The following is a 16,247-nucleotide window of genomic DNA, read 5'->3' as shown; positions in this document are numbered from 1 at the left end:
AAACAATACTGGGTATAATTTCCTGGAACATTTAGCGAAAATGTCCATAAAGTATATTAAAATTTAGGCGTTAAGGCAAGGTAACATACAATGTGTAGGCCTACACATGAGGCACGCACAAGTAAGCATCAGTAACAGCGGAAGCAGAAAGACGGTCCCTGAACAAAATAAAACCAAGGAGTTATAACCATGGAGGTATACCACCATAGTATAACACAAACTAGAAAAAGAGCAGACCCGCTTCAGATAATTCCTATTACATTAGCGGTGTTCATGACAATCTTGGGGTACTCGGTTATATGTACAATTGCGAGATTTTTATATTATTAATTTCCATAGAGCTATTATAACAACCAGAGTGCTGACTGGGCGACGAAGCAACGCACAATGGCTGCCGTAGGAACATTCTGACCAGCGATGCGAATCAAATTATGCTAGGACTGATGGGAAATGCTTAATTTTAAAATGTCAATAAGCGCCACCCACTCTCCCCCCCCCCACCCCCGCGCAGGGGGAAGAGCCCCTAAATGCTTTCCATCTCCCACAATAAAAGCAAATCACGGTCACAAAGTTAAAAAGCACCTCAAATTACCTTATTTTGGCAGCTGACGCTCCAAGGGTGGCGCCAGGATTTGCTCGATGGGGGTGGGGGCGGGGGAACGTCCCCGACAAAAAAAAAAAGATTTTCTCTACAGTGGCCTTGGGCTCCCCTACCTAATCATCAAGCCCCAATTTAAATTCACTTCTCTACCTCACTCCCCATCCCCATTTCAATGATATGCTGTATTTTCCGAAAATCTGACAATTTAGTGACTTGAAAGGCATTTCAATCTCACACCCTGTAAAAGTTATTTATTTCTCAACTAAAAATGTTTTTTTTCTCGTGACCGAGGTGGGGGAAGGGGAGTTTGTAGCCACTCGGAATCCACTGATGCCACCCCAGATTCAATCAGCATTTTACTTAAAATTACAATATAAATTAACACATTTTTCTTCGATTCTTAAATGGGGGATCGATAACCTCACTGTGTGTGTTACCTGTATAAACAATCATATAGGATTTAAATCCAGTGGCGGATCCAGGAGGGAGTTTCCCACCTCATCCCCAACCACGGTGGGGAGGCTGAAGAAAATGTATGTTTATGGCATTATATATCTGTCATAGCACTTTATGGAACAATATAAACTTTATTGTTTTAATTACAAATTCAATTTCAATTCAAATTTATTCGGCATCACATAAAAAACACAATTACAGTATGCAAAATGCGGTAGGAGACATCCATATTGAAGTGACACTTTTTTGGTCCTGAAGGTGTCCCCCTATAATAGGGGTTCTACTGTAATTTTATTTATATTGTCAACAGATTGGTGTGTACTAGCTGGGATATATGCGATGGTAATTTAAGAGAACAATGATGCCATAGGCAGTGGAATGAGTGATGGAAGGACTAATGACATCAAAATAAGCCCACCATAAATGTGGCCAGATCAGGGCAAGGGAAAAGATCTTTTTGAGAGGTAGAGTGGGTTGGAGGCATTTGTGACTCTACATTCATAAGCACCACCATGGTGAGGTGCGAAAGTTTGAAGAAACAGTACCTGTAAATGACCGAAAATGACACTCTTACATATATTACCATCATAGTCAAAATAAAGCATCAACAAATTCGCCAAGAATCCACAAACTTTTAATAACAGTTTTTTCATGGCGTAACATCATATTCCCATTTATACAGTTCATTTAAAAAATGTTAAGGCACATACTTGACAGAGGATTAAAAGGTTCTGTAATCGAGGTGCAGGACAAAGGCCTTGGCAAAAAGGAAAAAAAAGGACTTGATGGTGTGGGATGTGGTAGAGTAATTTGGAGGGGATCAGTGGCCCTCCACTGAAAAGTTTTTATTTTATGCTGCTCGGAAATGCGCTTTCCTGTCTCTGTCCAATGTAATGGGGTAGGCCTAAAAACGGATATTCACAAGAACAAGGATTTTTTGGATAAAATAGTTTTAATTGTCCTGGTATCCAATTTTGTTGGGTTTCAATTGTGACCAATTTTTTTTTTTTTTTTTTTTTTTTTTTTTGTGAGAACAGTTTCAGATATTTTACTTCTTAATACAAAATTATGCTAAATTTTGCCAAAATTGTGCCAGCACATATGCTAGATGCTAAACGGGTCTAAATTATGCATAATTATGCTAGGTCTTGTCACTATGCTTAGGAAAGCCCCACCTTCAGGCTTTGTATACATATTATTCCAACAAATATGAAAGACTTCCTACTAACTATTATTTCATTATCAATTATTATTTTAATATCAATAAATTATTATAATAGCCTAACCATAAAAAGGCCAATCCAAAAGGAGTATCTGATTTAAAAATAAAGTACTGAGGAATGAAAATCGAAAGCGTGTTCGCTGCACTTTAACGCTCGAGTTTTAAGCATGCAGGTTTGTTTGTTTATTTATTCAAATTGTCCACACATCATAGAACACAATTTAAAATTTAAGAGCCGCGATTATGCTAATAATATAATATGAATACTTATACAAGGTAAATAAATTTAATTATCATGTAAATATAAGCTATAAGAAAGTGGTAAGTATAAATCAACATGGGGAAATAAATGTGTGGATGAAGGACAAAATAAGTTCGGAGAACTTTAAGTCATGACCTCCAGGATATGCTTAATTCGATGTTTAAATGGAGCAAATGTTGGGAAGTAAACAATGATTAAGTAGATCATAAATAAATTAGTGTCTAAAAGGATATATATATATAAGTAGATTATAAACTTCTACATTTTATAAAAATAAACCTCAATTCGTGCTGTAAAACATTTCCATAGGCTGGGTTCCTTAGTGTTTGATTTATGTGTGGGTGATATGCTTATCCTATTGGCTGTGAAAATCATGCGAACTCATTTTAGAGTTTGGGACTGAACCTTGTTTCCAGAAAAATGAATTAGTGCATTTATTTATTTGCAGGTCGCGTATGTCAGCCTAAACAGGAATGACGCATCGGTTACGTGCGTTTCTGCAGGAGTACAATGCCAGTTCTTATAAATGGCCAAATGGCTTCAACTCTGCCATTTTCGAAGCGAGCAGTAAGCTTAAAAAAAATCGCCAACTGGAGCAAGCAATCTGTGATATAGACGACATGATTCGCAACTACTACATTCAGTGTATAGATAATATGGACAGAGTCTTTGTCTCTATAGGAAGTACACCAGAGGGAATCTCCTTAGCTTCATCAGATAGAGACGTTATGTTCCTTTCATTAAGATTGGCGGCAACAGAGCGTAATGTTCATGGTACTGAAAGGGGAATATTACAGATTGAGTACACCACTAAGCCGGGTTATGTCAGACTGCGAGTTCCCTTAGGCACAGCTAGGTCATATGGCATGATCCCCGGCGCTGTGCACGTGGAAAAACGACGACTGTACTTGAAAAACGACGCATGGAAAGATGGAATTCTGGGTGATGAAGGAAATCATGAAATATCGCAAGTTCACGGACCGGCCCTGACCAATGAAGCCGGTGTGCAGGACACTGTCCACGGCGTTCACTGTGCTCAATGGCCAAGTTGCGCCAAGGGTTTTCTAAGAAGAAAACGTGCAATTTCCAAGTGGCCGTCGTCGGAAGTCATGCGAAGTATCGTCCAGAAGGGTTGTTGTTTGGTTCCGGTGGGTCATCCAATGCATCACCAAGAAAACCTGCTGTGGAGAGTTTCCTTCAACATGGCTGAACAGGAGTTACTTCGCGGCTTCAATGACACCCAGGTGTTTTGCTGCTGTTTGTTGAAGATGATACTTCGTACCCATTTTCCAGAGGAAACTGTGCTATGTTCTTATTGGTGCAAGACCGTCATGCTGTGGCTCGTGCAGAATACAGAACGTCGTTGTTGGAACAGGAAAAATTTTGTTCGGAACCTTCACAAAGCTCTGTATCTGCTACATCGTTTTATGGAACACCATGACTTGCCAATGTTCTTCCTGCCAGAGAACAACCTCATTTCTCACAAGGATAAACAGGCTTGTCTTCGTGTAGCCAAGAGCCTCGGAGACATGCTGCATGTTTCAACCTTCGTACGCGCCGTGCTAGACTGCTTAACATACTCAAAGGTTTCAGGGGTGACCACTGACGGGTTTCCAACAACAAGTAACAGAAATGAACCGTCTTTTCACGTGGACGAGTCACAAAATCGCACTGATGTAAAGTCCTTCCTTGATTTCATGCACTGGCGATGGCAGGAAGATCACATTTTGCCATATCGCCATTGGGCTGTGGTAGAAGAAGCTCAAGTCATTGCTGCCTTCCTGGAGATTTATGAAGAGGACGACCCCCGCGCTATCGAGTACACGCAGTCAATGATACGAGAATCCGATGATGACTTCTTAAAGAAATTCGATGTTCTGCTACAACAGAAACTTGGACAAAGTCTGTTTTTTGAGCATCAGAAGACACGAATGACCATGCAGAAAACTGAACAGCTCCTTGAGTCATCTCGCGTAATAACATACCCTGTAAGCGGCTACCGAGATCACATCTATGGGACAGTATACATTGCTTTCTTGCTCTACACTCGATCAAGGGACGCCGAGTCTTTAAGCAAACTACAGAGCATAGAAGAGGATCTCGTCGAGGCACAGACCGATGCCTTCAAAATACTTTTTATTGCTCTATCTGATATTCATAAGTGCCTTCTGGAACGCGATAAAGTTTTACGTAGTTTAATCGACAGAATGGCACTGACGAACCGACGAACTCTCACGAACAGCGTGGCGTTTGCATTTTATCTTATGGTGAGGCTTTCTGCTAAGCTTCAGCGAAACACACGCGCTCCATTAGTACGCCGCTACGTTAGACTGTTCCGAGGATTTGAGAAATATCTGCACAATCTTCCTCGAGAGCAACTGGACGTCTACCATTTCCTGCTGGACTATATAAATGTGGAAATACTGACTAACGGCAATTTCCAGTAGAAACCAACTGGTTTATATGTCGGTCTGTGTCAAACCCTAAAAAGCATGTACTCTTGCAATGTGTTTTCTGTTTTCGTTTTACCAACATCTGTCTATTCGTCATCCGCTATTTACAGCAATTACTTTATTCATTGGATTTGCCCAATTTTTGCCAATTTTTTGTTCAGAAATGCTTGAGTTTTATCGATTTTCTGACTAAGTATTTGTTAATATTGAGCACTAATATGAAATTATAGATTGCATAGAGTCCTATACACTGTTGATACGAAATCCAAAGCTTAAAATTAAACGATATGCTAGAGTATACTCGATCTATACTGAAAATATGCATGTAATGTTGAATATTTATTTAAAGACGTCGGATTGTAAAAATTAAATATCCTATTTTCATAGGCACCACTTTAAGGTTTGGGGTATGTTTTTAGAGATATCAACTATGAAAGTATTTTGATCACCATAAGACCAAAGTACCAACCAAGTACAGTTGCTAGTATATCAATTGGAGCAATTTACCCTGAACACTGATGATCTTGTCACAGTGGAGCACCTTATCCAACTGCTTGATCGGATTCGTCAAAGCACCTAAAAAATAACTTCTAGTATTGCGCTTTTTGGATATACAGTCAGTATGTCTTTGCAACAATAAATTAGCATAAATAATTACACCTAAAAGTTTCGCTTTGGTTTACTTTTCCGAGTTCAACATTGTTGATAACACTGGCCAGGCCCGTATGCAAGGGGGTGGGGGGGCTGTCTGCAGCTGCAACTACGAATTGGCTTAATCAATTTATCGACAGAAAAACAAAACACTTAACAGAGAAGCTGTTACCGCTGATGTTTCATTGTGTGATGAATTTCCGACAATAGTAATAAGATTTATAATATCAGGGCTAACCATATACATTTTTAAAACTTTGTAAAATTGTAGACAAAGATTATGTAAAGTCATTATTTTCTAAAATTAGTAGCTCTACACATAGTAGCATAGTAATAATAGTAGCTCTACTCATCGCTATAATCAATACATTGTATTTATCTCCTACATTCATCACTCATCTAGGATCTTACTTAAAAAAACATCGTTTAGATCATAACTAGCCTAGGCTCCAGTCCAGTATTACCTATTTAGAACAACCTGAACAGCGCCATTAGCGAACAAAGCCTCGCTTTGTTCGCTGGTGGCGCTGTAAAATTCAAAGAGACGGTTGTTTGGAGCAAGTCTAAATGTGAACTTTATTTCCAATACCATTTGAGGGCCAATTGTCAAGTTCCAGTCCTCCGATCAAGTGATGGTTCGTAAAGGTCAGTATTTCCGTCTCTTATACTGCATACATTAAACCCATCTTTTGTTGGGAATTTGGTTCACTTGCGCTGATGATATTCAAATCTAAGCTATTTAGGCCCTAATATAATTATGCTAAATGGACTATTCAACGGTTTAGGTTGAAATCGTTTTGATGGTGGTTTAAAAAGGGGTCGTTTATTAGCCATAACAACCATTTTGTGGAAAAAAAAAATCATCAATAATAACCATTTTGTGGGAAAAAAATCATCAATAATTACTTAACATCTAAGATACGCACATCATTAAAACAGATGAATATATATATCAGTAGATGGGTAGTTATAAATTAATGTTCGACTTTCGTAATAGACCGGCATGACTTTCACGCACGTAGTCCATAGAACTTGGTGCATACATTAATTGGCAGTTAATCGATTTGGCGATGCATTTGCAGCGATTTCAAACACTGGCCGGTGGAAGATTCTGTAAACATTCGGGTAAAAAACTCCACAGATGTCTCTTACTCCATTCAATTAACTAACGATTAACAGAATAGTGCACGTACTGTGTTTTGAAGCACTGACTATTAAGTATCTCAGCAATAGCAAAGTACGGTTTCCAGGGCAAATTTTTAGCTATGTTTTATCGCTCGCCTTCATTCCGGTGAATTGTGACACGCTTCTATCTGCGCAATAAATAAAAGTATACATTGATTGCGTTCGCTGAGTTGATAGACACTCGTTATCAATAAACCTTCTATCTATCAAACTTGATTTATACGGTATCTTGTAGGAAGTGATCTAGTGTCTAAAGAAAAAATACAGTACACAATATTTATCTCGAATTGTCATCAATTCACCGATAGCATGTAGAATATTTTAGTATAGCATCTATCGTGTTGGTAATTGAAGGTACTGTAGGCCTAATGCAGTTTGGCTTCTAAATGACGTTTCGTGTAATTAATTAATTACCAACTACATTGTAATTATGTTTGCGTATGATACGTTAAGAGATAAGAATTGGAAGTCACTCTCTCTCTCTTCGTTGATCAACAATGCAGTATTTCAGTTATTTCAAACATGACGTGGACCTTGTGCATTAAAACAATGCAATTTTCCTACACGCGATATAAATAACTTTGAACTTTGCTAGTAGTGGAAACTATGTAAGTCGGAGTAGGCATACTTGCTTGCGCTCTAGAATATCAAGATAGAACAAAACTTAAAAGGCCGTCAAATTATGGACTCTATAATGCACTCGGCAAATACACTGGAATATTGTCAAATAAATTCATCCGAGACGATAATATGCAACGAGCAATGCTTTAAGTTCACCAACCTCACGGAAGATCATCGATATTCCGACTGGGATAAGACCTGTGTGTGTTACATATTTCCGGCAATATTGTTGCTCGGAATCGTCACAAATGTTTCGTTCATTTTCGTTTCCTTTCGTATTTCATATCTGCACACTGCTATAAATAACTTTCTTATTAATTTATCGATAGCGGACATGTTGTTTTTATCGGTAGCTGTAGGCGAAAAACTATATAACTATCTTGACTTGGATGTATATAGCCACACCGTATACAAAACTAACGCTGGATGTATTATCATATCGATTTTGAAAAATTCCACGTCTTTCACTGCACAGATTATTGTCACTTTAATCGCTTTAGAGCGATATCGAGTTATACGATACCCGCTGCAGGCGTACACGGTAAATTCTAGGGTAAGAGTAAGGCGACATAACGTTTGTTCGTGGTTTGTTGCAGTGATTCTTTCAGCGACAATGTCCCCTGCTGTCGGGAAACATCAATCATATTGTGGGCTATGGATTGTGGATCTAAAACTAAACGATACAGAGTTTGTTATAATTAACAACTGTGATGACGTGAACCATGCATTTGTAATCTACTACGAGTTTATACAGACAGTTCCTTTCTTCTTCGCCTGGACAATTAGCAGTATCATACACGGGTTGACTATCCAAGGGCTTAAGCAAAGTATTTCAGACTCCACTCTACATCCAAAAGGATCAGACACACTGACTAAAGCCGGGAACCAGGTTACATCAATGTTATTAATAAACGGTATAACTTTTTTCTTGCTTCTAGCTCCGTTCCAAATACGCTCACTAATGGCAATGATTAGACATCTTAACGACCATAACTATAACGATAGGTTTCTCAATATAGGTAGGTTGCTGCTGTACACGAACGCAGCCATAAATCCAATAATTTACGTTATAATTAATCGGCGTTATCGTAACGCGTACATCCTAGCTTTTTGGCGATGCCGTAGTAACGACATTGACGATAACATCACCGGAAGATCATGCACAGGCCTACGCAATCGAGAGGCTTTGAGCTCCATAACATTGACTAGAATTGAAGGTATCAATAACTACCACTTTGACACACATTTATGATGGAGCAGAAGGAGAATAAACGTATGTAGAATGGAAGGTATTATCGCAACAATAGTGTTAGAGACCAACAAAATTTCCTTTCCGTTATTGTTACTTTAAACTCTTTCAACAATACCATACGTGACCATACCATACATGATTCATTTGTTTTTTGAACGAATATTATTTCATAAAAAGTAGGCGTTCAACCTAAAATGAGTCCTTATTAGTCTTCGTGTACACCTATGCTTAAGACGTCCCACGGAAAGGAAGAATGATGTTTTTTATCAATGAAGAAATATTGTATATTTATTTTTTGTATCTTACATGCTGTCAGGCTAAAAAAACCTATTATTGAAATGTTACACAAAAAGAGATAAAATCGAAAACGTCCTGTGTTATTGCTGTATATGCTGTGTGTAGAAGGGTTTGGTTATAGTTTAGATTTATATATTGTATTTAAAATTTCATGTGATTTGCGCATTATCAGACGAACCCCCTTTGATCAATAAACTGTAATGACAACTGTCTCTACCTTTCGATTTAATTTATGAATTCACTTTTAATTGTAAATCAGTACGATCGCATGATAACAGATGTTGGCCAAATAAGGCGAGACTTAGTTTTATAACTTGTTTAGCGAACCCGCCGCCCGCCAATAATGAGGATTTCGAATAAAAATAAAATCTTATTTTGGCCAATTAGCACAAAATGGAAATTTCAGAAAAAAAAACATAAAAGTTTCTCTTTATTTGTATTACGCTCGCCGCTGCCTTTAAATCTCCAAAAATAAAATAGGTGTCCTATGTATATTTCTTCCTAATTATATAAATCATTTAACCATCCCATTGCTGTTTACATTCACCGATAAAACGTTATTTTTAATTTCTCCTCCGTTTGAATGTTTTTGGCAAAACTACTTGCTAATTAAGAAAACTTTTATTTTTTCCCGCCCTCTTTTGACGACCTTTTAAACAATAAGTTCGCGAACAAGGTATAAAAAAAAGTCTCGTCTAATAGCACCGACGTACAGTACCACATCTGTGAACATCTGGAAACACTGCGGAAAACTACTTATATTTCGAAATGGCTAAGTGCGATTGTGTTATCTATTCTCTACCACAAATAGAAAGTATAAATTTATCCGCGAATTTATCTTTAAAAAGCTATCAGTTATATATACTGTATAATTTGCATCCAATCTCGCCCACAGAATCCTATACACCAATGAATTTCGTTAGTCTGAAAGAAGGCGACTCTGTACTCTACTGTAAATATCGACCTTTGGGTGACTACAACAAAAAAAATTTTTTTTTTAATTGCATGGTGAAAGGCTTTTGGCCGAAACAAACAAAAATAGCATTCATTTAGGTTTTCGTGTCTCGTCATAGCAACGGCCATTTTTCCGGATTTTAGCACACAGGCCTACACGTACCGTAATTTTCATAAATATCATAAAAGTTGCATTCCAACGGTTCGTACATAGAATAGAGTAATTTAATTTTACTACTAATGCAAGATAGGCTGAAGAAATCTTTACAAACAAAAAGCAAAAAAAAATAAATAAATAAATAAAAAATAAATAAATAAATAAAATAAAAATTCTGATGGATGGCAAAAACGGACCGTACCATTTATTTGAAATAGGGGTGTTTTTGCATATTTTGAAAATTCCTAGGCCCAAGTTTGGAGGGGTATAACATTTATCGTAACGCTTTGAATGATCTGTTTTTGCAAACCCATGTTGATTAATTAAAAAGAGCATTGTAAATCCTATTAAAGCTGTGTTGTCAGAAATGTTTTTAGTTTTTTTTTTTTTTGGCATAATGGATATTACTGCTTATATTTTGAGATAGGTGAATAAAAATTGCATTGAGTTCAAATTTTATCAAATCAAATAATTAAATCTTACAATGTATATTAAATTTTATTAAATATATATTAATTTAAGATTTTAGCAGTTAAACGCAATTTGTTATCATTTTTACTCTAAAATAGCATAAAAGTGACATTCCACAGCTCTTATATAGAGAATAGAGTAATTAAATTTAAACTTAAAATTTACGGATATTAATGTAAGATCTCATAAATGAAAAAGATACAAAACACCGGCCTGCACCCCTTCCCTTGTTTGAGGAACAACTCAGTGCTGTAATTTGCAGTGCAAGATGATCATCTAATAAAACTTTCTTATCAAATTTATGCAATTTATTATTATGCCAAAATAAAAATAAATACAATACGTTGTGATCATGGAGAATGACACAGTTGACAGTTTCTGATTCATGATATTCTACTACGTTAAGTTATTCACTTAACATAAAAGCGTACCCGTACTGCATTTTCTGCTTACTGATTTCCTCAGATCAGATGTAGGACTACTGAAGTATTTTGAAGTGAGTTTTTCTTACTCTTATTCAGGAATTGGAAAATGTTCACATGTTTTTAAATAGTGTATTTAAATATGCTCGGCAATCACACTATATGTTCTGTCACAACATGTACGACTACTTTCAAAGTAAGTAAAGTGTGAGAATAGTTTTTGAGTTATGCGCCGGAAAGGACAAACATAGACAGACACACAGGCGCGCGTGATTGCAATAATAATTATGCATATTTGATTCCTAGCCAGTAAATGCACAATAAACCAAATTTGGTTTTTCTGGTCGGAGTAACAGTAAGTTACATTATGACCATGACGTATGGAATCTTGGTCATAATATAAATTTTATTTAATACTAAGATTATTCAGCACACACCATAAAACATGATACGGTTCATATCAAATTTATAATCGCTATTATTATTATTATTATTATTATTATTATTATTATTATTATTATTATTATTATTATTATTATCATGCAAACAACGGAGTCAGATAGTAGTATACATGCTGTTACAGTATTATTATCGTTGTTAATAATAATAACAACGATTATTATTATTATTATTATTATTATTATTATTATTATTATTATTATTATTATCATCATCATTATTATTATTATGCTAAACCTTTTCACGTCGGTGCGTGCGTAAAAACTGATTCCTTTGAATTTGGATACAGCATGTGTGTAAAGAGATTCATAATTCATTAAAATTCCATGTAATTATCTATGGTAAATACTTACTTAAAATAAGTATTAACATTTAAAAGGATGTACTCCCCTTTAATATAAGGAAGTATAAATATATATTTGCCTGAAGTGTCCAATGAATTATCAATCAAGTTTAGCCAAATAAATTTGATGCATAATGCGTGAACTCAGTGTTTTGAATTTGGATTTAGCAATTGTATAAAGAGATTGATAATACATTAAAATTCCTGTAAGTATCTATACTAAATATTTATTTTCATAAGAGTTAACATTGTGTACTTCCTTTTAATATAAGGAAGTATAAATATATATTGGCCTGAAGTGTCCTATGTTTATTAAGTAAAAGTTTTTTGTGATTATTAAGTAAAGGTAAACATACTCATAAACCGAATTATCAAAACATGTATGGAAACTTAAAGCACCACCCAATTCAACATTTAAATGGTCCATAATTGACAAAGCTACGCCATACAGTACACAAACAAAACGCTGCAATCTCTGCCTTACAGAGAAATTTCACATAATTTATTCAAACAAACCATCAACTTTAAACAAAAGTACAGAGCTGCTTTCAAAATGCAGACACAGAAACAAATTCCTACTCAAGAATACGTAACACAATTAGTATAAACACCTGCTGAACCTCATATATACCCCCATTATCTTCCTTTTCACTCACTCCTGACGATTGCTACTGCAAGAAACAGCTGTAGAGTAAATTCACGCTTGACATACCTTTCTATTATTATTATATATATATATATATTATATATCTTTTTTATATATGTGTGTATGTATGTATATATTGTACGTGAAGAGACTCTGCCCCGTATTGCTTTAATGCGTTGTGCATATATTTTTTTCAATGGCAAAGGGGAATCTGCGAGTGTGAACCAATAAACTATGTTTTTAAGGTTTTTGGAACACCCCTACAAAAAACAATGGTATCTCTTACAATCAATAAGACCACCCTTTATTCAAATATATGGCATAAAACAATTTTACGCATTCTACTTTACTTCCTCTAAACGTCAGGTCAAGTTTTGGGTAAAAAATTGTTGAAATTGGCTCATTTTCTTGGGAAAATGCCTGTTACCATGGAAACAATATATTTTTTTTATTTTATTATCTCGTTTTTTTCATATTCACCTAAAATGTAATCAATTACCAAAATATGAAGAAAATCTATTTTTTTAGTTTGGCCAACTTTTTCTGAAATTGGCCGATATTTGCAGACAACTGCTTCTAATTTGTGTTGCATCAGGAGTGCATCCACTAACTAAAGGTGCAAGCTTTGTCTACACATCAAATTTTATGCGACAAAAAAAAATGATGTGCCCATATATGGGTACGATTACGTCATATCACAAACTATCAAATTGTATCAAAAAAAGTTTTCCATCACATTTTATTTGACGCTTTCTTGATGAAATTTGATAGTGAAGACAAAGCTTAAATTTTCTACAATCAGTACACTCTTCCCTTATTATCAGCTATTTTGAAAGATTATAATGATGATAACCCTGCAATGTTTGTTTACGAAAATAGCATTTCTATTTCAATGCATTATCGCTACCGATGCATCTGTCATTTGCTTTATTGCATTTGGATTTTTATCTGAACAGCAAATATGTTTTAGAAATAGAATGCGCTCAATCTTCGACGTCAAGAAATGAATTATTAGATTTATTTGTTTACTCAATACTTTCTAATAGCATTTGCAAGCGTAGTTATACGCAAAAACCGCATTTCCGTATTAGTGGTTTTTAATAAGACTTTCACTGTGTAAAGATAGATATATTGCAGTAGTAGTAATGGTAGCAACCTGTTTACTTCAAAATGTATAAGGTATTAATTACAGCGAACGAAGGCGGACCATTGCGTTTTAAAGTAGATTGTTAATGCCGCCACACACGGAAGAACAAATAATCTACGTAACAACCACTTCTAAAGGAATTCGTCAGGTGTTCAAGATTTGTTGATAGGCTTTTGATAAATCGGATCAGGCATTCAGTCTGACAAGTCCAGATGGAGTATTCGGGCCTACTTTTTGGAACCAAGTACCTATTTGCTGAAGCAATCGAGTATAGGTACCAATGTTAACATGAATATAGAAAAGTTAAACTTCTTTTTTTTTCGGAGTTTCTATTGTTGCTTAGTTTGCCAATCTTTGCCGTCGTTTCATGCCGGTTGATTTTTTCCTTCAATATATTTTTAGTTGCTTAAATGGGAAATGACAATGCATCAAATATTGTCAACATCGGCGCATACGACGGAACTGCTTCGTACCAACCACAACTTCACTGACAAATATAATTTTTGCAGCAAGGAAGTGGTAGTTCACAATGCATCGGATTATTTGTACACGAATTGGGAGACTATTGCTACCATATACATTTTACCAATTATACTGGCACTCGCATTTCTCACCAATTCCGTGTTTCTCATCGTTGTTGCGCGAGCACCTCGTATGCACACAACGACAAATTTGTATCTAGTGTCGTTAGCAGTGACAGATCTTATATATACCACGACCGGAATAACAGAGAAAATTTATAAATATCTTGGTTCGCCAATTTACGGTGACTTTGTATATTCACTAGATATATCTTGTATGCTGGTACCTTTAATCAAAAACACCGGGTTGTTTGCGTCGCAGTTTTTGGTTGCTGTATTTTCATATGAAAGGTATTGCGCGGTTTGTCATCCACTGACGTCCCATCGAATCGGTTCGAAACGGCGTGCTTATAAACACATCACGATCACCTGTGTAATATCATTGGTACTTGCTGCTTCTATAGTGACGTCCAGTGCTAAAAGGATAGTGTATTGCATGGTCTGGCCCGCAGACGAGGAGACGTTGTTTCTCCCCGATACAAGAATTATATGCGCGCCGATAAAAGAGGGGTATATGTGTTATGCCGAGTTCGCTCAAACTATTCCCTTTTTTACTGTTATGATTTTTAGTAATACAGCGTACGTTTTAATCATACGAGAAATAAGAAGCAGCGCCCGAAATACAAAACTGAAGAGAGCAGACTCTAAACGGCCAATTAAGGAGAGCATTCAGATTACAAAAATGTTAATAATAAACGGTGCTTTATTTTTCTTTCTAATGGCGCCATTTCATACACTTTCATTATGCACTATGATCGGTAGAATGCGCGGCGGTATTTACGCATTGTCAGACGACACGTATAGGTGCTTGCTTCAGGCTTTTCGTATTCTTGCTTACTACAATGCTGTTGTTGATCCGGTTATCTATAGCGCCGTTAATCCCTCGTATCGGAATGCCATGCACCACGTACTTTGCGCGCCATTGAAACTAAAACGCAAAAGACAGAACTCTTCGTATAGTATGTCTTATCTGCTTTCAGAACGCGACAGGAGGCCTTCAAACACACTTACAACAAGTATTTAGGAATTGGCTGTTACCTTTGTTACCAATTACGAACTCGACACAACAACACAAGGCGCCCGGTTTTGTTGTAGTTATGTCATAATGTACAGAACTACCGTGCAACATTTACCACTATGGTTAAGACATACAGGTAGCATTAGGGTTTCAATATCATCAGGTTTTCGGGATGTCCAATCCTGATACAAGCATTTTAATATGACGACGCTTTATTCCAGCCTGGCCTACATAAACGGAAAAACTAGACTAAGCCAAGTTGGGTCACTCATTGAACAAATAGTGGAAGGGGCGGGGTCTATTAAAACATTAAACACAGTAGACAGTTGAAATCGTTCTAAATTACTTACTGTTCTACGTCGATTATCAATTTGTATACAATACCTGTCTATTTAAGGCTTATTCAAGTGCTATAACACATCACAGTCTTATCTGTAAGTGTTGCTCTGACGTGACAATGTGTTATTTATTGCCGTGGGAAAAAGAACAGCATCAACCAATTGTGGTTTCTATAGTTATCGTTTGAGAAATGCACTCAGAATTTACATGCACTTATCGCTCAAGATACGTTGAAACGTTAAAAAGCACGAACGCAAAACAAGTAAAACACACTGGAAGTGAAACATCGTGTCAGAATCGATGTATACTACGTAGGCCCCAGTAATACAAACAGATGTTAAAATGGAACTTTCTGGTAAGCATAGTCCCTTGTGTATTATTGCTTATATCTCACAATACAGTACCAACTACCTGCGTTCCATACAATTTACCTCATTGGCGACCGCGGCCGATTCGGGCCAAGTACTGTACTCGGAAAGTAAAGCATTCGACTTATGAACACCATTAAAAAAAACTCAAGAATGTTGTCGTAATCATACAAAATAATGGTTTTACTTCATAAATCTGAACTGACTTTAAGTAATCCGAAATGTTGATGAAATGATCAATAGTAAAAATTTGTAGTGTCTTAAAAATTGTATATAAAACTATTTAAAATAATTGTATATTTAACAATTTTTAATTCCCTTTCCCGTTTGTTTAGTGTTAGC

General features: G+C 36.1%; 3 protein-coding genes across 3 annotated transcripts; all 3 read left to right on the top strand.

Annotated features, from left to right (window-relative positions):
• The first annotated feature begins 2,995 nt into the window (after positions 1-2,995).
• Positions 2,996-5,792, top strand: LOC117111410. Its single transcript, XM_033254319.1, has one exon. It carries the CDS (start codon positions 3,015-3,017, stop codon positions 4,986-4,988), a length of 1,974 nt encoding a protein of 657 aa, XP_033110210.1. The 5' UTR covers positions 2,996-3,014; the 3' UTR covers positions 4,989-5,792.
• Positions 5,793-6,188: 396 nt separating this feature from the next.
• On the top strand, positions 6,189-9,202 carry LOC117111411 (thyrotropin-releasing hormone receptor-like). The gene has a single exon (XM_033254320.1). It carries the CDS (start codon positions 7,513-7,515, stop codon positions 8,701-8,703), a length of 1,191 nt encoding a protein of 396 aa, XP_033110211.1. The 5' UTR covers positions 6,189-7,512; the 3' UTR covers positions 8,704-9,202.
• Positions 9,203-14,238: 5,036 nt separating this feature from the next.
• On the top strand, positions 14,239-16,217 carry LOC117111406 (thyrotropin-releasing hormone receptor-like). The gene has a single exon (XM_033254316.1). The coding sequence runs from the start codon at positions 14,254-14,256 to the stop codon at positions 15,202-15,204; it is 951 nt and encodes a 316-aa protein (XP_033110207.1). The 5' UTR covers positions 14,239-14,253; the 3' UTR covers positions 15,205-16,217.
• Positions 16,218-16,247: the final 30 nt, after the last annotated feature.

Source organism: Anneissia japonica, unplaced genomic scaffold (assembly GCF_011630105.1).
Source record: "Anneissia japonica isolate Jap-2015-1 unplaced genomic scaffold, ASM1163010v1 scaffold287807_len121958_cov172, whole genome shotgun sequence".
Taxonomy (NCBI): domain Eukaryota; kingdom Metazoa; phylum Echinodermata; class Crinoidea; order Comatulida; family Comatulidae; genus Anneissia; species Anneissia japonica.
This window is presented reverse-complemented; position numbering and strand designations above follow the sequence as displayed.